Consider the following 23,330-nt stretch of genomic DNA (forward strand, 5'->3'; position numbering starts at 1 on the left):
ATGCTGGAATCCGGAGCGAGAAACAAACTAGTGGAGGAACTCAACAGGTCCATGGAGTGGAATAGACAGTTAACGTTTCAGGATAACACCCTTCATCAGGACTTCAACCTTGTGAACCTTTTCTGCACCCTTCCCAGCTGAGTCACATCCCTCCTCCAGTGTGGAGGCCAAGAGCTACTGGACCTTTGGTCTAAGCAACGTTTGGACGTGGTGACCCAATTTTGTACTCGGTGCCACTGCCAAAGGCGGCAGGCTTCACCACCACGTCTACCTGCATCACCACTTTCAATGGAACCTGTACTCGCGCCCCTATGGCTCTCAGCTTACTGAAAGGTGGAGCTGAACAGGGCCCAGATAGGCCACTGCTCCTCCTTTTGTTCATAACTGTACACTTTCTTGTTCAAGCTTGACTACAACAATTAAAATTGTATAAAAGCAGAGAATGGTGAAGTCAATGAATGACTAAAAACAAACTATATACATTTAATCATCTGCCGGTGTTCTGATATCTCTGTGGGTCCTAATGCATTATTTATTCTTCTGGACTAATCAAAACACACAGATAATCTACGTTTGAGAGTTAACCTTAACCCCAGGAACCCAAAAGCATTTCCATCTATGAACTACTTCTTGAAAAAAGTCATAAGGGGGATAGCTAGATAGGGATTTTGTGCAAGAAACCTTCTACACATTTTCCAGTGACTGAAAGCACCGTTCTCATCTAACGGAGTACAATTCCAAAGGACTGGCAAGGTGATGGTTCACATTAGAGTTTCCTGTGCTATTTACATTTTCTATTTTATTTCACAGGGTACAACATTTATCTCCTGCTGTTAATGCTGAGCTGACCATTTGCTGTTGTGTTATCTGGACAAACTTAACTCTACAAGAGGATTAAGGCTGATTCAATTGTCCAATTTTATTTACCAAGAAGTGGGGATAAGAGTGCACAGTGGCAGGGTTAACAGACACGTTAAAGATGTCTTGAATACTTGAGTTGAGCAGATTCAAGGCAACAAAACCAAACAGGCCATGTGAGGAACAAAGGTGCACTGGCAAATTTCTGAGCTCTGTGCAGCCTTCCTTAAATGGCACTGTCCAAGTCTATCCATCTGCTCTTGGCAGAAGAGGAGAGGCTTGTGGAAACAGAGGCTGACATCTTTCCATTCCACTCGGGCCCTGGACCAACCAGTGTTGTCACAGCCTGCAGCTCAGGAACGACTTCAGCTATCCTCAGACAGTGCAACCTATCATCTCTTCAGACTTGCCGACCTTCCTATGGCCTTGCTTCTTCTCTTCTTCTTTACTTGATTTTTCTTCTTGGTTTTTTTCCCCTCCACTGGTGTTACCATCAACCCGGTGAAGTCTTTGACTACTGATTTCTTCCTCTCTGCCTGGCTGTCAGCGGCTGGCTGCTGTGATTCTCGTTCCTTCTTCACTGAGCGGCTCACTCGCACCCTGCGTCCTTTCAGCTCTGAGTCATTTAGCTTAAGGGCCAGTGTTACAGCATCCGTGTTCTGCCGACAGAAACCACAGTGAGTATAAGAGTTGGGATGTTATGGTAAGGCTGTACAAGACATTGTTGGACAAGGTTGGGATGTTATGGTAAGGTTGTACATAACATTGTTGGACAAGGTTGGGATGTTATGGTAAGGTTGTACAAAACATTGTTGGACAAGGTTGGGATGTTATGGTAAGGTTGTACAAAACATTGTTCGACAAGATTGGGATGTTATGGTAAGGTTATATTAAACTTTGGTGAGGCCAAATTTGGAGTAGTTGTGCAATTCTGGTCATCAAACTACAGGAAGGATATCAGTAAGATTGAGCGAGTGCAGAGAAGATTTAACGGGATGTTGAGTGACAGGGAAAGATTGAACAATTTAGGAGTTTATTCTCGGAGCGTAGAAGAATGAGGGGAAATTTGATAGAGGTTTACAAAATTATGAGGGGTATAGACAGAGTAAACGCAAGCTGGCTCTTTCCACTTCGATTAGGAGAGATAAATATGAGAGGACATGACTTCAGGATGAAAGGGGAAAGATTTAGGGGAAACTTCATTCAGAGAGTGGTGGGAGTGTGGAACGAGCTGGCATCTGATGTGGTAAATGCAGGCTTACCCTTAAGTTTTAAGAATAAACGATAGATATATGGATGGGAGAGGTCTGGAGGGTTATAGACTGGGTCAATGGGACTAGTGGAATGATGTTTCGGCACAGACTAAAAGGGCCGAATGGCCTGTTTCCGGCCTGTAGTTTTCTATGGTTCTATGATCAGTGCTATTCTCTGAACCTTTTCCTTTGTTGATCCATCATCTCCTCCTTGCTGACCATTAATACAGGAATGTTCAGTTCCTACTCTATTCCCTCTACACCATGATTGTATAGTGAAGCTTTTTGTGGACTTTAGGAACTGGAGACTAAGGGACCACACACCTGTCTGCATTGACAAAATGGAGGTGCAGGGAGTTAGTACCTTCAAGTTCTTGGGAGCCCACATAACAGAGGACCTCTCCTGGAGCCATCACATCGAGACAACTGGGAAGAGGGCAAAACATGGGCTCTACTTTCTAAGTTGGCACATCACTTGACTAAACATCTGCAGGTATACTGTGGAAAGTCTACGGACTAGTTGCATCACAGTAAAAACACAACGCTGGCGAAACCCAACAGGTCAAACAGCATACTTTATATAGGTTTGGTTTTGAAACCAGGAGGCTGCAGCAAGTAGCAAACCTAGCCAAGTGCATCAAAGGCACTGACCTCCTGTCCACTGAAGACATCTACATGAGCTGTTGACTCAAGAAGGCAGGCAACATTATAAAGGGCCCCCATCACTCTTGTTACAACCTCTTCTCACTGCTACCTTTGGGAAGAAGGCAGAAGCTGGAACTGCAGCATCTTTGAGTTTAAGAACAGTTTTTATACAACCATCAGACTCTTGAACCTTCCCTAACTATAACACTACTCCAGAAATAAAACACTTGATGACAGGCTCAAGCCCAAAACATTGGTGATATATCTTGATCTTTGCTGTACAAAGGACACTTTTTTTTCTGCTGAGTTTCTCCAGCAGTGTGTTCTTACACTTCTCCAGGACCAGTAAAGAATTCTTTCCACTATTGTAACATCACACTTTTTGGCACTAACAAATATTTATCTATCCTTTTATATTTATTATTTTTTTTATCTTGTGGTACTTTCATTTATAATTATTGTTTGTTAGTATATTTTACGTACCCATGTGGCTGCACCAAACATCAAGTTCTCTACCCTGTACATATGTTTACATCGAGGTCAGAAGGATGATATACTAACATGGGTGGCACGGTTAACATAGCAGTCAGTGCAACACTGTTACAGTGCTAGCGACCCAGACCGTGGTTCAAATCCCGCGCTGTCTGTAAGGAGTTTGTTCCCTGTGTCTGCGTGGGTTTTCCCCGAGGGCTCCACTGTACGAAACAAACAGGTGGCTGTATGTTAATTGGGTGTAATTGGGTGGCACGGGCTCATGGGCTGGATGCTGTATGTCTAAATTTAAAAATGGGTTGAGGCCTTGTTTAAGTGACAGAGAGCAAAGGGTAGAGATGAACAGGTCCCCCTGAGGTTGGAAAGCTGAAATTAGTGGCATACAAGAGAGGTCAGCGCTACATTCTAACTGTTCACAACCTATATTAAGGATCTGGCAGAATGCACTGTTTAACGAAAAAGGGTGGTATTCACTCTCCCAGAGAAATGCAGAGGTTCCGTCACTGATGTAAGAACACACTGCTGGAGAAACGCAGCAGGTCCAACAGTGTCCTTTGTATAGCAAAGATCAAGATACAAAACTAACATTTTGGGCTTGGGCCCTTCATCAAGATATGGACAAATGTCGGCAGGTGTCCGAATTAAAAGTTATGGGGGGAGGAGCATAGTAGCAAAGACAGGAGATAATAGGTGGAGAAGGGAGGGAGGGCACAGCAGCAAGCAAGGGGAGGAAGAATGTCTGGGTGAATAGAGAGTGAAGGGAGCTGAGAGGGAGAAGAGAAGGGAGGGGAAAAAGAGAGCAGAAACCGAGAAAGTTGATGTTAATGCCCTCCGGCTGGAGAGTGCCTAGTTGGAAAATTGGGTGTTGTTCCTCCAATTTACAGGTGGTCTTGGTGGGGTAGTACGAGGCCGTGGACAGACACCTGAGTATGGGAGTGGGACACAGAACTGAAATGGTTGGTCACTGCAGACTTCTGTCACTGATTGCATTGTAAACAGAGATCAATAGATTCCTGGATATTAAAGGAATAAAGAGATGTGAGATAGTGCTGAGGATCTTGCTGAATGGTAGGACAGGCTCAAGGGTGTCAGATTGTCTACTCCCGTTTCCCATGTTCAGAAAGCAATGAAAGCTTGGTCATAAATGTCTACTGGGTCAGCAGAACTAATGCTGTGCTAAGGTGGAGTCAGCTTGAAGTACAAGTGCCAGTGACACAGGAGTGAAAATAATTTGTGGCGTGAGGGGATTTAAGCACCTCCCTCACAAAGTCCTTTGCACTCTTCCTAAAGAGAGGCCAGATGAGAGGTACAAATAGGAGAGGTGTAAAAGCAAAGGAGGGAATGTTTAATCAGAAGAAGCTTTTGGGGGAATTGAAGCATTTGGAGGGGAAAGGTTGGGGTGATGAGTTCATGGAGATACTGGAAGGAGAAGAAGCTGAGGGTTTCAAAATGTAAGCTTTAGAAATCCATGACCTGTACTGTTTCCAGGAAACAGAAATCAGGTGTTTACTGGACAACTAGTCCAATGTTGCATCTTTTATATAATCACCAAAACCAGATTGCTGAGGAAAATTTTAAAAGGTCTCTTGATTTAAAAAAAAGAGCAAAATGGAAGGCAAAAAAAATGAACAAAGTAGTAACAGGCAGGGGAATCTAAATCCTTCAGCAAGTAGTACCTGTAGAAGACTGCCTGAGAGGTGGAATTCTCCAATTTTAAGCCACCAAATCTTAATACCTTACCTGAAAAAGCAGATATCCAAATCCTTTCCCCATTCCTGATTCCTGGTCTCTCACTATCCGCACCCCCTTGATTTCTCCACATCCACAGAAGTGATCATGCACGTCGTTTTCTTGTATATCTACGGACAATCACATCATTGCTTCACTCTTCTAGGATTAAAAAAAAACTTTTACAGATGTTTAGATTTTCAGACAGATTGAAGGAGGAGGAGGAGTTGGTAGCTTTGTTGGCAATGGTCTCACAGATTGTCTATAGCAGCAAAGGAAGCTTTTCAGCCCATTGCCCTCAACCAGTCCAGTTGGCCCCTTCCCCTGCTCTCTCCTCATAGCCTTGCAATTGCCTTTTGGATGCATACCCAGCTTTTTAAACCATACAGCTGACTCTTCCTCCTTTACAACCTCTGTCGGTGCTTTCTAGATCCCCTCTTTTGTTCATTTTTGTTCTTCATTTGTAGCTTGTTGATCTTTCCACCAATATGAAGTTTCTCTCTGTCTACACCATATGCTTGAAGATTTTAAATACCTCCATCAGATTCTCTCATAACTCCCATAGAGCCTGCCATCTTCTCCACCCCACCTACACAACTAACATCACTCCTCAGCATAAATTCAGTAAATGGTTTCTGCACCCTTTCTGAATTGCACCATCAAGTGTGGTGGCCAGAACCATGCCCAAGTTAAATAAGAAAAGTTCTGGGTGTTTCTAATATCACAACTTACAAGGAAAAATGAGTTGGGATTTTCATCGCGCTTTCCACAACCTCAGATTTCAGAAGAGCTCACAATTTTTTGTTTGGAAATGCAGATACTGTAATATAGAAACCTGGCAGCCAATATGAGCTCAGCATGGTTCCAGAACACCTCGAGAGGCTTTTATTTAATATCTGATCAGAAAGAGGGCAGCAATTCCTCATGACTGGCACTGGTATGTCCAAGCTCATACCCGAGGTACCAGTTGATGAATGAACGATCGAGTCTATCACCACCATTAATGTGGCAGTCAGTATACCAAATTCACCATCCAACACAGCACTGGATGGTGTTAGAGACACTCATCTCTCTCTAATGCTGACGATCCTTTTCCTTTAAGTTCTCTTTCCAGACAGTATAAATTGGCAAAGCAAGTGGGCAGCACTCTCTGGCCTCAATCAGTGAGTGACAGGTTCAAATCCCACTCTGGAAAATCAGTGAAGCACTCCTTCTGAGCGTGATGCTAAACTAAGGCCACATCTACTCACTCAGGTGCACTCAACAGAGCCCTGCGTCACTCTTTCAAAGAGCGAGTTTGCTCCAAAGCCCTGTCAAAGTTTCTCTTGGTGAAAATAACATTCTGCTCGCTGCATTCCTGTACTGTGAGACAGCAAAATGCTGGGCTTTGTACATTACAGCAGTGCCTTACCGAATGGCAAGTTGCCCAAGAAGACGGATCTCCGATGGTCATGCTGCAAGAGACAAAACATTTGAGACACTAGCTGCAGTCAGAAAAACATAAATGATCAAACTCTACAATTCACTTCTGACTCACAACATTTGACTTGTTTGCCAAGTCCACTCGAAGATGAAACCCAGTTTGCACTTTACTTCCATTCCTTTAAAAAGAACAGAATTTGTTTAGTCTTTTTACGCATAAATTCTGGGGAACACTGTGATAAATGAATCTATAGACCGAGCACAAATTCTAATGAAAACAATGGGGAGAGAAGTCTTAATAGCCGAATGAAAGTTCTAATGCTGGTTATAACTAAAACATGGCTTGTTGTAAATAAATTTCTATAAAAGTTCTGGTTATTAATTATCTATAAACATGGAACAAAGGTTATAAAGGAGGACCATAATTCTCAAAAAAAATTGCCAACTGTTGCACGATTATATTGACTGCAATATGAGCATTTAACACAGTGTAGGGTTCATAAAGGCTGACTAAAAGTTGGAAGTGCTACTCCTACCTTGCTAAGGCTTTGACTGCATCACTCTGCTGCCGAAACACCACATAGGCATTTATGTTATTCCGCTTAGGATGAACCTTCCTCCTGAAAAGGGAGAGAAGAGATAAGTGAGGGTATGACAACAATGACCAGAGTGAGAATTCTGCTACACTACTAAACTTCACACTTGCAGGAAAATTGAGGCAAACTATTTTAAAATGGACGTGCAGATATACTGGCATGTTGAGGTTCAATGTCAACACATTCACAAGTGACCAAATTGTAGCTATATTAGATCATCATTCAGGGGCCTTGCCATTTGGCCTGGGTGATCATGTCTCTCCATCCGTCATGATCTCTGACCCTCTGAATTGTTGTCTCCATCTTAGAGCTGAGACTGTAGTTGAGGTTGAGTTCATGATTGTACAAGGGAAAAACACTGAAGTGGTTTCCCATCGCCTTCTCCAGTTGCAGTGTCCACACTGGGCGGGTAACCCTGGCCACTGATCAGCAGATCCATCTGCCCAGGGTTTTTAGTTTTACAACCATAAATTCCAATTTGTAGAATCTGCTTGTAAATTCCATCCACCAACTGCAATCCATGGCTTCACATGACCCGAATTGGGAGGCTAAATAGGTACAACACCTTGCCCAAGGGTGACCTGTAGGCTATCAGACGGAAGGAGCGGAGCGCCTTACACCTCCTTTAGCTGAGCAATTGTACAGCACTGACACCGGTTTAAATGAGATCACTGGAGGTTTTCAGAGCACTGGCTTTGAAGAATGATTCTTGTCGGGATCGCTGGACGGTAACATCACTAGCAGACAAGAGGAAGTCAGCAGAGGAATTATTAGCAGGTAAAAGGAAGACAGCAGGATGGCTTTCTTGAAAAGCATGTTACTGAACCTACAAGGGAGCACGCTATCTTGGATCTTGTCCTATGCAATGAGACAGGCAAAATTAGCAATCTTGTAGTTAGGGATCCTCTTAGAAAGAGTGATCACAGTATGACTGAGTTTCTCATACAAATGGAGGGTACAATAGTTCGGTATAAAGCAAGTCTGTTATAACTAAACAAGGGAAACTATAAGGGGATGAGAGAGGAGTTGGCCAGGGTAGATTGGGAACGCAGGCAAAATGGAGGACTTTCAAAGAGATTTTTCATGGTGCTCAATAAAAGTATATTCCAGTTAAATGCAACAATCCAGCCTTGGATAACTAATGAGATCAAAGAAGGCATCAAACTGAAAGCTCGTGTGTTCAAAGTCACCAAGAGCAGTGGGCAACTAGAAAATTGAAGCAACAGACTTGAGAAAAATTGCCACCAGCTCATTTCCTTTGGAGTTCTGACACCGGGCACATAACAAGTCAAAGAGGTACAATTAAAACAGTGGTTTTCAAACTTTTTTCTTTCCACCCATATCCCGCCTTAAGCAACCCCTTACTAATCACAGAGCATCGACGGCATAGGGATTACTTAAAGTGGGTTGTGAGTGGAAAGAAAAAGGTTGAGAACCACTGTCCTCTATCCTCCCTGCACTTCCCTGCCCCTCCCCCCACCCTTTAATGTATTGGGATTCCACTCAACAAATTGGTAATGCTGTTAGGGAATTAATTTATAAAGCCACAGAACTGCTAATAACAGGGGAAACTGCCCAGCCAATCGAGTCAATGCTGGCTTTTTATACAACCATCCAGCCAGTTCCATTCTCCCATTCTTCCCCTACAGCCCAACAATTGCTTACACCTCAAGAGCTTTTCCAATTCTATCTTTTAAAAAGCCCCCAATGTTTCTGCAAAAGCCTTTTCTCTCACACTTCTGCCCATCACTCCATCGATATTTCTTAGTCCTTGAACCACCCACTGAGGAACGGACTCCATTTATCACATCTGAAGCCATCCTTCATTTTTCAACTCTCTTTGCTCCATGTGTAGCCCTGTAACTAACATTCCTCGCCTCTGAAACCATTCTAATAAGTTTCCAGTCTTCCCATCAAATCCTTGCAAAAGCACAATGACCAGAAATTAGTGCAATATTCCAGCTGCGGCCCAAGTCTGTTCAGACAAATTCTTCCTGCCTGTGTAATCTGCCTCCATTTATGGATCTCAAATCCTTTATTGACAATTTTCCCTTTATCTCTACTTCCTTGGATATTTTTTTAGCTTCATCCTCTTCCTTGGTAAAGGGTCCATCCATGACACGTACTTCTCCAGCTGTGCTTTCGCCTCACTGTGCACAGATCAATCACTTGGTCAATAAACATCTCCTCTGGCTCCTTTTCACATGAACTGCCAACCCATTATCATGGTCTCTTTTTCTCCGGCTTGTTTTCATCTTCACTTTTTAACTCAGCTTGGTTCCCACTTGAACTATCTACTTGACAGGTAGCTCCAGCTCTGGTTACCTCACTCTGGGAATGTACCCAACCTGTACTTGGGAACATTTCTTAAGGGTTTTATTGCTCTACCACCATGCAAACAATTGCTCCTCACTATACCCCACTATTATTCTCAGCTCAATGATGCAACATTCCTCCTTCTGGCACCAAATCCATTGCCTCCCCCAAAACCAGAGCAGTTAATTCCTCGGTCCTCATTGTCCCAACAATAGCCAGCTCAGTGCAAAGGAGTTGGATAGAGTTACAGGATAGAAACAGGGCCCTTTGGCCCTTCTAGTCTGTGCTAAACCATTTATTTTGGCCTTGTTCCATTGATCTGCAACCAGTCCACAGCCCTCCATCCCTCTCCCATCTATGTACCTGTCCAAATTCTTCTTATATATTAAAATTGAGCCCGCATTCACCACTTCTGCTGGCAGCTCATTCCTCACCCCCACAAATTTCTGTGTGAAGAAGTTCCCCCTCATGTTGCACTTAAACTTTTCCCCTTTCACTCTTACCCCATGTCCTCTGGTTTGTATCTCACCTACCTTCAGCGGAAAAAGCCTATCTGCATTTACTCTCTCTATCCCCCTCATAATTTTAAATACCTCTAACAAATTTCCCCTCATATTTATACATTCCAGGGAATAAAGTCCTAATCTGTTTAACCTTTTCCTGGAACTCAGTTCCTGAAGTCTGGGCAATAACCTAGTAAATCTTCTCTGCATCTTTCTATCTTACTGATATCTTTCCTGTAGTTAGGTGACCAAAACTGCACAAAATACTCCAAATTTGGCTTCACCAATGTCTTATACAACTTGACCATAACATCCCAACTCCTGTACTCAAGACTTTGATTTATGAAGACCAATATGCCAAAAGCTCTCTTCACAACCCTATCCACCTGTGATGCCACTTTCAGGGAATTAAGTATCCTTATTTCCAGATCCCTCTGTTCTATCTCACTTCTCAATGCTCGACCATTTACCATGTCTGTCCTTTCTTGGTTTGTCCTTCCAAATCATACTTGTCTGCATTAAATTCCATCTGCCATTTCTTAGCCCATTTTTCCAGCTGGACTAGATCCCTCTGCAAGCTTTGAAAACCTTCTTCATTGTCCACTACGCCTCCAATCTTAGGGTCACCTGCAAACTTGCTGATCCAATTTACTACGTTATCAGCCAGATCATTGATATAGATTACAGACAACAATGGTCCCAGCACCAATCCCTGAGGCACACCACTAGTCACAGGCCTCCAGTCTGAGAAGCCATCTTCCACCACTACTCTCAGGCTTCTCCCACCCAGCCATTGTGGAATCCAGTTCACTACTTCTCCATGAATAGCCAGCGTCTGAACCTTCCTGACAAACCTCCTGTGCGGGACCTTGTCCAAGGCCTTACTGAGGTAGACGACATCCACGGCCTTTCCTTCGTCCCCTCCAGTTCAGATGCAAACTGTCAAGTCAGGCCCCACCTGGAAGAGAGGCCAATGATCCAGAACCTGAAGCCCTCCCTCCTGAGATGTCTCGGACCCTGCACCAGGGAGGCAACACACCACCCAGAGTACTCCATCTCTTCCACAGAACCTCTTGTCCATCCCCCTAACTATGGAATTCCCCCACCACTGCAGCTCACCTCTTCTCCTCCCTTCCCTTCTTAGCCACAGGACCAGACTCCCTGCCAGAGACCTGATCGCCGTGCCTTGTCCCTTGGAGGTTGTCCTCCTCCAACAGTATCCAAAGTGGTATACTTGTTATTGAGGGGGACAGCCACAGGGGTGCCCTGCACTGACTGTCTGCTCCATTTCCTTCTCCTGTCACCCTCCTCCTGCCTCCTAGGTGGGATAGCGTCCCTGTAACTCCATCATCCCCTCTGCCTCCTGAATGATCCAGAGTTCATCCATCTCCAGCTCCGATTCCTTAATTCGGGTTTGTCAAGAGCTGCAGCTGGATACACTTCTCACAGATGAAGTGGTTAAGGATACTGCCGCCTTCCCTGACAACCCACATTCTGCATTCCCCTGCCTTGGCTGCCATTCCCACTGTCCATGACTAGAACAAAACATATGATATTTAAAAACCTGCCCTTACCCGTGTCTACCTGTGGAAACCTTTTTGTTCTTTGAATAGGGTGACCCTTAAAGACTTCAAGTACTCTTTCTCACCTCTTACCTGTTCTCACCGAAGCCTTCCCACTCTGACAATGGCTGCTCCTTAGAGTTTGAACAAATCCTGTGCAGAAGTTTGCAGAAATCTGGTGCTGAAGGATTTTACTATCAAACGCTACAGCAATAGTTGCAGCTATTCAGGACATGATGTCTACATGGGCTCTCTGCTAAGACTTGCCCACCTCAATGTGTGCATCCACTTGCAGCAAGTAAGTCTCATCCCTGCCCATTCAGAGATACTTGGTAAAAATGCTGCATGGCACCTGCGGGCCTGATAGGATCAAATTCCAAACGGAGCAGAAATCCGGACACCAGATTCTCTAACTTCACTATAAAAACTCCAATTCCATACATGTAAAGAACTAGTCTCAAACCAGTGGATTTGCACAAGAGACGTTTAAACTAAGTGTGTGGGTGGTTTCAACCATTCTTTCCTGTAGTCTAGTTTGGCTGCAGTTTGTAGGGGGACAAATCTAGGTTCATTCCCTTGACTCACATGTACCAACTACGGTACTTGTGGAATGAACAGAGTCCAATTCTGACTCTATGACTTTGGCACAAGTGCAAAGGTATACTTGTTTGTGTATGCACCTGCGATTGTATGTGTGCAGACATGACCCCATACCCATGTCTACTGATGCAGTTGCATCTGTGCCAGAATGTACACAGGTGGGCTGTGTGCTTTTCTGCACACATGCACGCGAGCTGGCCCAGTCAAGATCAGCCAAGGGCATATTATACAGTGCACTAAGCAACAGTGATTACTTGTGAACAATGGTGAAGTGCAAAGGACTGCTAACCCCCTTCCCGAAACACCACTGGGCATCAGTGCACATTATGAAAAGCCCTGGGAGATTAAGGAACGGATGATGTGAGGCTTTAACCCACAAATCAGGGAAGTCTGTCTGTGAATACACTGGGGAACAAACAATGTGACTTACTGGATGGTGGCCAATTTCTTGGAGATGCCGTGCTCCTCAGATGCCTTTAACAGAGAAAACAAAGTGGGGGGGAAAGGATTAGACGAAGCACCTTGAACTCATTCAGTTGGAGGGAGCAGACTGAACTTCAGAACAGAGGCGAACTGGGTATCAAATTTCTGCCTTCAGTACAATTCAATGGAGAACCTCCCCCCGCCCCCCCCCCCACCCCCTACCCCCAATCATCAGCAAAGTGATAGAAACTCTCAAGGGGTACCCACTTTTCGATATGTTTCACCAGGATCACGTGATTCTCGTCCTCATTGCATCCTTGGAAAAGGCCAAGACCAAAGACCTCAGTATCGAAGGTGAAGGCAACTACCCTTGACATTGAGGTATCTCTGGTCAATGGACATCCAGGGACATTCCATGGTTGGAGTCACATCTTACTAGGGTCGGTGCCAAGGGGGGTCATCTGCAGGCATTGCCTCCCAAACGGGATGCTGTGCCCCCCTATACAGTCGTGGCCATCCCTGGCTGTCAGACCTGCCCCACTAGCGTCTAGCTTGACACACGCTAACGACTCTCCACCTGCCCCTGGCCGCCTCACTAGCAGGTGTCAATATAAAGAGCTCCCTCGTGTCCCTCGTCGGAGGGGGTGAATGGCCTTAATGATAGGTGGCGGGTCTGTCCCCACTAGCCCTCCTTCCTCCCCCGGTCGACAGGTTGGTACCCCTGCCAGCACAACCCCCCGCCGTCGACAGGTAGGTCCCTGCCCCCTTCTACTCGCTAGAATATGTTCTGGCGCCAACCCTGCATCACACAGAAGAATTGGTTGTTGATGATCAATCAGCCCCATCGCTGAAGGAGTTCCTCACAGGGGAGGCTCCACGGTTCACATCAATTGTCTACCTTCCATAATATCAGTCAAACAGAGACTGTTGTGAAGTGTTCACTTCCATACACAACACCTCTGCAAGTGACACAGTCCTTGAAGTAGGATCCATTTTTGTGGCATACCTGTCACTAACAAATAACCTTTGATATCATATGGCAGTACCATCACTAGGGCCACACCATCTCTATCCTGGGGGTCACCACTGTCCAGAAACTCAATTGGACTAACCAAATATAGTGTGGGTGTAAGAACCTGGTTTCCTTCAAGACCAAAGGCCTTTCACCATCTGCAGGAATTCTGTAGAGCTACATTGATCAGTGGAGGTCAAGGAACACCCTGGAAGCTTGATTCCATTAGAAAATTTGAAGCAGTTTGAATGACCCCCCCCCCCCCCACCCCCACCCCGAAGTATTAGCCCAAACATCTATTCCCCCCATCACTGTGGCTTGGTGGCCAGAGAGTGCGATTGTAGGAAATTCACTGGGGTTGCTTGTTCAGACGATTCTGACTATATCTCCAAAACTATCATCCCTACCAGCGAGGATAACACAACATCACTGGGTCTAATTCTTGCAAGTCCCTCCAGAACCGCACGATAGGAGTACCTTCATCAAAACTCTAGTTTCATCACCAGGGACTAATCAGGGCTGAGCAGTAAATAATGATCTTGCCAACAACATCTGCAACCCTGAATCCAATCAAATATGGCTCATTGCCTTACCCCTAAGTGCAAATCAGCTTCAGGTTTGCCTATGCTCCTATCCCCCTTGATTGTGAAGCAAGGTATATTTGCAAAGATTGGCAAATGGAAGTGGACAGAATCCCTCCCAATGCCTCATCATTTGGCTGCTCGTGCAGAGAGGGTCCTGAAGTTAAAGCTGGCCATTTTGAAGGAGTCAGATGGAAGAAGTAACCACTCACAAAACATAACCCTTCCCCACAAGCCACCAACTGCTCTCTGGCTGGTGCACCAACAAACAATTCAAACTGGCTCCCATCTTGTTCTTCAAAATATCAAGGCTCAATGAACTTACCACTGAACGCAACCGCACAGATTCTATCGGCCCAAACTCTTTAAATAATGCTGTGATCATCTGTTTAGGAAGATATAAAGAGTCAGATACTGAGAAAACTTGCCCTTCTTTCACTGCAGCAAGGAATAAAGGAAATCTTCAATGGATATGAAGAACATTCATTTTGTTTTTCTTTTACATTCTTAGCAAGCGCAAGAAAAAGATTGTCCTTATGAACCACAATCACAGTGTCTGCAGACTTTACATCATACCTTCCAAGCTGTGAACTACTTACATCCACTGAAATTCAACAATAATCAATAATAATGACCAGAGAATTGCTTTTTAGTGAGGTTGCTGAGTGTAACATAAAACCTAGATGAACATTTTTAAAAATGCAGATACAGGAAACACCCACAAGGTCAGGCAGCATCTGGAAGATGGGGGAGAGAGAGAGAGAGATATGGATAAACAGTTAATGTTTCAGGTCCAGGTCCTTTTATCAGAACAGAAATGAGAAAGCTAGGCCAAGCTGTAAAAACCTCAGAGCTATTAATGAATCGCTGATGACCTGATAGATGCTATAAACTATAAATGAAGAGCTCTGGATCCAAAGACTTTGCCTGTATACCAGCAGTGTCCACAAATTATCATTCTGCTTTGCAGTGTTAGTGCCTGCCTTGTTCTAATCAGGTACCTCATGTGTGAACGATATGCTCTCGTCACAGCTGGGAACAAAAACAGGTTCCAGCCAACCTACAATAATTAGGTGCCTGGACTTCCTGATCTATTCCACCACTGGTAGCCATGTTTACAGTTGGTGGACCCCAAGCTTGAGAAGTCTCCCAATACTTTGCCTCTCTCCTCTCCTCTAAGATTTTTGACCAAGCTCTTGATCACATCTCAATGGCTCCATTGTGAAGTGCTTGTTTGATAAAGCTCCTGTGAAGTATTTTGGAATATATTTTAAATCAGTGATGACCTGCATTTCTCCAAGCCCATCTCACTTCATGTCCAGAGCATCAGGTCATTCAGAGTCAATGAATCAGCCATCTCTCACCTGCTTTGTGTAATCAGAGGGCAAGTTCCCCACAAAGAGAGTCCTCTCATTCTTCATCTTCTCCATCTCAGGGGTCACTTGCTTCCTGAAACGTTTGGCTGCTTTCTTCATTGGTTGTTCCACTGCCAGCCATGATCCATCTTCTGCCTGTTCCTTTACCCACTTCCGCTTCATACAACGAGCCCCTTTGTCCTCCTTATCTCCTGCGCTCAGAGCACTCTCTCTGCAATGAATGCAAAGTGGTGGTTAGGCATGGGGCTAGGAAACTTCTTCTTATCCTTCATGCAGATTTCCCCACAATCTATGGTCCACAGCTCACAGGGCAAGCTACCAAACCAGAGAGAGGGCCAAGTCCAGAATGGGAACCGATTTGGACGAACTTCAAGATGCACCCAAACTTCAACGCAACCTTCAAACTCCAATCCATTCCTTGAGCACGCCCAACAAGGACCCACCCCCCCCCCCCCCCCCCCCCAATACCTCTCAGCACACAGCCCCTCAACTACTCTGGTGAATCCCATGTCCCAGCTCCAGATACATAGTGCAGTTTTTTAAAGCACTACCAATAGCGATCATTCTGCCTGGCCCACAGGAAAAGAGATCTCAGGGTTGTATGTAATGTCAGGTATGTACTCTGACAATAAATCTGAAATCTAATCTAAATCCACCTTCTTTCCTCCCTCTGTTTCAGCTGTTTACCCCGCTTCCCCCTGGAAGCGTGCATCAACCAGCCTGACAGGCAGACTCCAAATTTTGGGTACCAACATTTTTACCCAATTTCTAATCCTTCCAATACAACTTTGTCTGTACCCCAGTTATCCTCCTCTCTGCCAAGGACTTGGGGGGGGGGGGGGGTCCCTTCCTGTTCACAACTGTCCAATCCTCTGATTGGACTGTACGCCCAGAAAGAATCTCACTTTCATTGTCAGAGCTGGCAAGAGTGTCATCGCTGCCAGGGAAGATAAGTCACTCTGTTCTCCAGCACTTGCCAGGGCCCTACCATTTACTGTGCATGGATTCCACAGCTCACTAAGTTAATCAAGATCCTGCTGTAATCTTTGACAAGCTGCCTCACTGCCCACTAAACCACCATCTTTAGTGTCATCCACAAACTTAGCGACATTCTCACCTGGATTGTAATGCATTCGTTATTTCTTTATGGCAGCTTAAGTCTCTCCAGTGTGAAAAAAGATCTTAATTAAAGTCTACAAAGACAGAAAGCATCCAGCAAGTGGGGTCGTCAACTTGAACCACCACCTTGCTTCTCTTTCTGAGTGTATTCACCACTTGCAGCAATTAAGATTTTCAATTACTGTGGATTCATGTTGCCACATCTATATCCTATAGCTCTTTCTTCGGAACACCGGGTCATCCTCAAATCTTCTCCTTTCTATCCTAACAGTTGGAAGCTCACAACTTTACTATTGTACTTGTGAGCCCTTCATTTGCCGATTTTCCTGTGCCTCTATTCATTTCATTACACAACGGCCAGAACATGCCGCAGAGCGTGCTTTGTCAAATTAAGTGCACCGTAACCTTCTTCTGTCAGTGAGCACTCACCGTTGGGCTAGCTTCTGCTCAGCTGCTGTCAGCTCCTTCCTTCGGACAGGTTCCTTCTGCTCCAGGATTTGGTGCCTGGCCTTGTTTCCAATTGCAGGCTTATCATCTGCAATCTTCTGTTCCTTACCACTGACCTAAAAGACACAATCCCAAGTCAATGGATTGTGTTCCTTGGAGTAGAAAGGTTAAACATGGAAATGCTGGGCTTTCTGTGACCTCAGGATATTCCAACGTGATTTACTGGCCACCAAGGACTCTAAAGTGTAGGCACGGATGCCACTTAGATTGTTGGACTGATGAAGTGGAAAGCCTTGCTTTGCACGCTATCCATACAAGTCACTGGAGTTCCTCCCTCCCACTGCCATTGAAGTGATCTACTGGGATTGTTGTCTGAAGAGGGCGGGCAAAGTCAATGAGGACCCCTTCCACCCTGCGCACAGCATTTTTCAGCTGCTCCCATCGGGGAAGAGATACAGGATCAGAGCCAGCACCACCAGGCTGAGGATCAGCTTCTTCCCGTGAGCAGTGAGAATGCTGAACGACCAAAGGAACTGCTCTCACTGACCTTCTGAGACTCTCATTTGCACAAAACAATATTTATTTATTTTTACAGATGGAATACTTGTCCTACATATGTATTGTTTATCTGTATGTGTGTTATGTCTGCGTGATTGGCACCAAGGACCAGAGAACGCTGTTTCATCGGGTTGTACTTGTACAGTCAGATGACAATAAATTTGACCTGACTTTAGGGCGGCACGGTTGGCATAGTGGTTAGCGCAACACTGTTACAGCACCAGTGATTAGGACTGGGACTCAAATCCTGCATTGTCTGTAAGAAGTTTGTACGTTCTCCCTGTGTCTGTGTAGCTTTTCCCTGGGGGCTCCAGTTTCATCCCACCGTTCCGAACGAACCAAGGTTGCAGGTTAATTGGGCAGCACAGACTTGTGGGTTGAAAGAGCCTGTTACCATGCTGTGTCTAAACTTATATTTAAAAAGTCATCCCATACTTAACTGCAGCAGTCAGTCCAATAATTAAACAAAGGTGCATGGCGTGGTGTTTACCATAGTGCAGGGAATGAATGTGTTATAAAGACAAAGTTCAGGATATAGAGAAAAATATAGTTAAAGATAATGTATGGGCATCATCTTTTACCAATGAGAGATCCATTTAGGAATCTGGGGAAAAAAAATATCCTTGGATCTGGAGGTTCAGACATTTTGCACACAGCAAGATCCCTCAGTGCAATGGGCAATACTAACCGAGAGAACAAGTTTTGGCAGCAGTGATACAGAACAAGCAATAGTCTGCACCCTTGCTCTTCAAGGTAGAAACCTGGCATGTTTTATTAGAGTATATGGGCTTCAGTTTAACATTTCATTTGGTGAGGGGAATGTGCCATCAATTATCCAACTCCTCTTCTTGCTCCCAATGAACCTGCAATTTTCCACGTATTTATCCAAAGTTTGAAGTTTGTAAACAGAGTTTCTGAATAGGGTGGCCTCTCACAGAAGAGCTCGACATTTATAACTTGACTACACTGTCCAAGTCAGCCTGCCAACATCCAAGACTGTTTCCAGCTCAAACTGTAGTCTATTTCTCCTTGCCGTACAAGAGGCCATTGGGCCAACCCAGTCTGTGCCAGCTCCTTATCAATCCCATTTGCCTGCTGATTTGACAATAACCTATTCCCTCTCAATTCTCCAACAAGCCACCAACATGGCAACTAACCAAACAAACTATGACCTTGGCATGTGGCCTTTGCCTTGGCTGTACAGTCTACAAACGTACAGATAGCCTGGGGTCCTGACTCCAATGTATAGGATTACATTGTTAAGTTTTGGATTTGTTTTCTCCTGTCTGTGGTGGACTAGATATTTTTGATGCAACTGTTCACCAATCCACTGATTTTTGTTGCACCTTCAGTAATGTGAGTGAAAATCCAATTTTCTGGTCTGAATTCTAATGATAACAGCATGGAAAAGGCACCTTGGCCCATCTAGTGTGTGTTGATCACCAAGTACCCATTTTTAAACTCTCGAACGTTAGCAGTGATCTTTGAATCTGCCCTGTCTGAATTATCACCAGCCTCGGACTGCACTGCCCCTATTAAGTGTGCGATTCTTCTGCCAGCCTGGCTTTGACACATTGGAAGGGCAAGATCTGGGTGACACATTGAGCGAATTTGGACTGGCAAGAGTAGAAACCAGGACCACATATTGCAGAGATTTAGTCCTTACCTTATGCTCCAGGATGGGAGTGAACAACAATTGGCTAGTGGAAACTGAAGGTGTGGGGAAGAGGGTCATCAGTGGCATCGTCTTGTCCTTGGCCGTCTGATGACAGGACAGGCTGTTGGCCACCTGACCCACCACATAGCTTTCTCCGTCACTGTTTGTACTGGCACTGCACAGCAAGAGGAAGAGAAAATAGAATCTGGTGAAGTAAACCTGGGGAGATGGATTGGACAATCATCCATCATAGCATATTTTGTACACTGTTGTTCAGGAGTGCTCTCTCACTACAGGATCTCTTTCCTTCCCACACCCTAGCTCCTTCTCTCGGTCTCTTCCCAGCCTCTCTTAATCCATCCCATCCTGCTGTGCCACAGCTCTGCAAAATTGTTCAATCCAGCATTTTGTCAATTGACTGTTAAAGGTAAATGAATCCATTTCCAACAATTCAAACGGTGCATTTCAGATTCAAATCAAGTTCTGTCGACCCTCTCGCACAGCCTCTCGTCTGATGCTCACCCTTGTCAGCTATCCCTATCTCATTATCTTTCACTCAGGAATTCCAGCACTTCCAGCAGTTATGTTTTCTCATCTCTATCCTACCCTTTACCCTTCACTCTCTCTGTTCCCAGCCTCAGAGTTCCCCTCTCTCTCACCACCAACCCTCGACCGCCAGTCCTCCACCTCAGCTCTCCACATCCAATCTGGCCTCCTTCCTCCAACCTGGTCAGTTTCCAGCTCTTGAGGAGGTGGAGGAATGTGTGGGTGGGGAGAAGCCTGGGTGGCACTGTGGACAAGCTGTAGATGACATAATTTGATTGAGAAGTGAATAAGGAGAGTGAGTGAGAGAGGGAACACGAAGAACAGATTGTGAAACGGCCTAACGCAGCATTTAGACACTCCATTGTATATGGGCAGCAAGGTTGACGGAGAAGTTAGTGCACCAATGATCGGGACTGGGGTTAGAATCCTGTGCTGCCTGTAAGTAGTTTGTATATTCTCTGGGGGCTCCGGTTTCCTCCCTCTTTTTGAGGCATACCAGGGATTGTAGGTGAATTGGGCCCATGCATGCTCGTGAGAGAGGAGGTTGATACATCACTTTGTGCGGATGCAGGGGTAAAGGCGACAGAATGATCCAGGGAGGATAGATGTATCTGGGGGTGGGATCCTGTTGGAGGTGACAGAAATTGTGGTGAATATTATGCTGGGTGCAGAGGCAAAAGGGGTGGTAAGTGAGGTTGAGGGGAATCCTATCTGTTACGTTGGGGAAGGATGAAGCAGGGGCAGACACATAGTAATTGGAGTACATGCAGGTGAGCAGTGCTGGGGAAACCACATCTCAGATGTCCCGAACGAAAAGCCTTATCGTGGGTACAGATGTGGCGGAAGAAAAGTGAGAACGGGGCAGGAGGAGGTGACAGCCAGGTAACTGGGTGCTGCCAGAGGGTCGTTCATTTTCCCATCTCCCTCCCCACCTCCATTTCTCCCGCAAAACACTGAAATGCTGGAGAAACTCAGCAGGTCTCACAGAGTCCATCAGAGGCAAAGATACATTACCAATCTTTCGGGCTTGAGCCCTTCGTCAAAGTAGGGGGAAGAGGGTTAGAGAGAGATGGGGGGGATAGGGATAGAAAGAGATGGGGGATAGGGATAGAAAGAGATGGGGGGGGATAGGGATAGAGAGTGATGGGGGATAGTGATAGAGAGTGATGGGGGATAGTGATAGAGAGTGATGGGGATAGGGTTAGAGAGAGATGGGGGAAAGGACTAGAGAGAGATGGGGAAGGGGATAGAGATGGGGGAAGGGAATAGAGAGAGACGGAGAAAGGATGGGGGGATAGGGATGGAGATGGAGATAGGAATAGAGAGAGATGGGGCGGGGAACGGAAACAATGTCACCTAGGTGGAGGGAGCCCAGATGGAAGATGAGGTGTTCCTTCCTCGTGAATGAGGCATTTCTGCCGCACAAATATGTATTACACTGGGTCCAAGCGCCTGCAGATTCTCTCATCTACCCTTCCCATTTCCCTCCGCTCCTCCCCAATCCCCCCTCTCTCCATTCTGTTACCTTCCTCCGCGTCTTCTCTTCGCCATCCACTCGGCAGCTGCCTGTCCGCTCCAGAAGGGCCCGTTCCGGTCCGTCCCCCACCTCCCCCCGGGCTCGGTGACGACAAGGACGGTTCCGGCTCCCCTGGGATCCTCGATTGCGCCTCCCGTACAGCCCGCGGCAGCGCAAGAGCCTCCTTCCTCCTCACACCTGCCGCTCGTCATCTCCACAGCAGCGATCAACACCGTTTCCTCCCCCCCCCTATTCACTGGGCTTCTCCCCCCCCTCCCTATTCACTGGGCTTCTCCCCCCCCTCCCTATTCACTGGGCTTCTCCCCCCCCCTCCCTATTCACTGGGCTTCTCCCCCCCCCCTCCCTATTCACTGGGCTTCTCCCCCCCCCTCCCTATTCACTGGGCTTCTCCCCCCCCCTCCCTATTCACTGGGCTTCTCCCCCCTATTCACTGGGCTTCTCCCCCCTATTCACTGGGCTTCTCCCCCCTATTCACTGGGCTTCTCCCCCCTATTCACTGGGCTTCTCCCCCCCCCTCCCTATTCACTGGGCTTCTCCCCCCCCCCTCCCTATTCACTGGGCTTCTCCCCCCCCCTCCCTATTCACTGGGCTTCTCCCCCCCCACTAGGCTTCTCCCCCCCCCTCCCTATTCACTGGGCTTCTCCCCCCCCCCTCCCTATTCACTGGCCTTTCCTCCCCTCCCTATTCACTGGGCTTCTCCCCCCCCTCCCTATTCACTGGGCTTCTCCCCCCCCTCCCTATTCACTGGGCTTCTCCCCCCTATTCACTGGGCTTCTCCCCCCCCTCCCTATTCACTGGGCTTCTCCCCCCCCCCTCCCTATTCACTGGGCTTCTCCCCCCCCCTCCCTATTCACTGGGCTTCTCCCCCCCCCTCCCTATTCACTGGGCTTCTCCCCCCCCCTCCCTATTCACTGGCCTTTCCCCCTCCCTATTCACTGGGCTTCTCCCCCCCCTCCCTATTCACTGGGCTTCTCCCCCCCCCTCCCTATTCACTGGGCTTCTCCCCCCCCTCCCTATTCACTGGGCTTCTCCCCCCCCTCCCTATTCACTGGGCTTCTCCCCCCCCCTCCCTATTCACTGGGCTTCTCCCCCCCCTCCCTATTCACTGGGCTTCTCCCCCCCCTCCCTATTCACTGGGCTTCTCCCCCCCCTCCCTATTCACTGGGCTTCTCCCCCCCCCTATTCACTGGGCTCCCCCCCCCCACTATTCACTGGGCTCCCCCCTCTCCACGGGTCTCCACTTTATTTGGATCACTCCATTTCTAACCTCTGAAAATGTGTGCCTGTTCTTTTCTGTAACATGCTCAACGACTTCGTCTTTCCAACAATTCTGGGATCCCTTAGGGATCGATAAGCTTTTACGTTAACATACTATTATTAAAGTTTACCAAGTGCGTCCCTGGTTGAAATTTCTTCTCATCCTGAAATCACTTTTAAGATCCCTTAAGGGATCCACCTCAACATTGTCCATCCCTTTAATTTCTGTACATTTCAATGCACATTTTCCAATATATTGAATTTTGGACGTTGTTGCAAGATTTTGTTATGAATTAAGAAGGCAGTCAAGGTGGAAATCAGGGATGGGGACATTGAAGCGTGGGGATAGGCAGTGCTGGAAACATTCAGTTTTCGGATTCTGAGCAGCACCCTTGGCCTGGTTACAGTGAAGATGAACCAGTAATGAAATGTGTTATGAGAACGAGAGGCAATGGCCTCCGACTTCCCAATGTTAAGGTAGAATAATGAGTCGTCATCAAACATCACGCTAGGTAAACTGCAACATGAGAGACAACAGGATTATATGATGAATCAATGTACAAGGGCAGCAGTTTATTTACAATTTGACAGGCAAGTGCAAAATGAAGAGTCCTGGATAATGGATCAGCATCCCCTCACTTCTCTTGGAGCTCTCTCACAGGGAGAGGAGCAAGATCCTCATCTCCTGACCATGGTTCATCATTGTGCTTCTCAACCAACATCAAATAAAAACCTGATATTAAACATTTTTACTCATGGAATTTTTTGTTGATCTCCTTCTTCCCTCACCCTCGCAGTTTGAATACAGTAGGAATAATGGAAACCCGGTCTCAGCGCAGCTC

The 23,330-nt window shown here is 46.2% G+C and overlaps 1 protein-coding gene across 1 annotated transcript; it reads right to left on the minus strand.

Moving 5' to 3' along the window:
- Nucleotides 1–894: 894 nt before the first annotated feature.
- Nucleotides 895–21,422, minus strand: rbm34 (RNA binding motif protein 34). Its single transcript, XM_069888058.1, has 11 exons — nt 21,220–21,422; nt 19,158–19,323; nt 16,916–17,049; nt 15,356–15,578; nt 14,317–14,376; nt 12,406–12,449; nt 6,935–7,018; nt 6,514–6,577; nt 6,388–6,430; nt 4,989–5,107; nt 895–1,517 (listed from the first exon to the last, which is right to left on the minus strand). Exons 1-11 carry the CDS (start codon nt 21,420–21,422, stop codon nt 1,251–1,253), a joined length of 1,407 nt encoding a protein of 468 aa, XP_069744159.1. The 3' UTR covers nt 895–1,250.
- Nucleotides 21,423–23,330: the final 1,908 nt, after the last annotated feature.

This window comes from Narcine bancroftii, chromosome 6 (genome assembly GCF_036971445.1).
Source record: "Narcine bancroftii isolate sNarBan1 chromosome 6, sNarBan1.hap1, whole genome shotgun sequence".
NCBI classification, from domain to species: Eukaryota; Metazoa; Chordata; class Chondrichthyes; order Torpediniformes; family Narcinidae; genus Narcine; species Narcine bancroftii.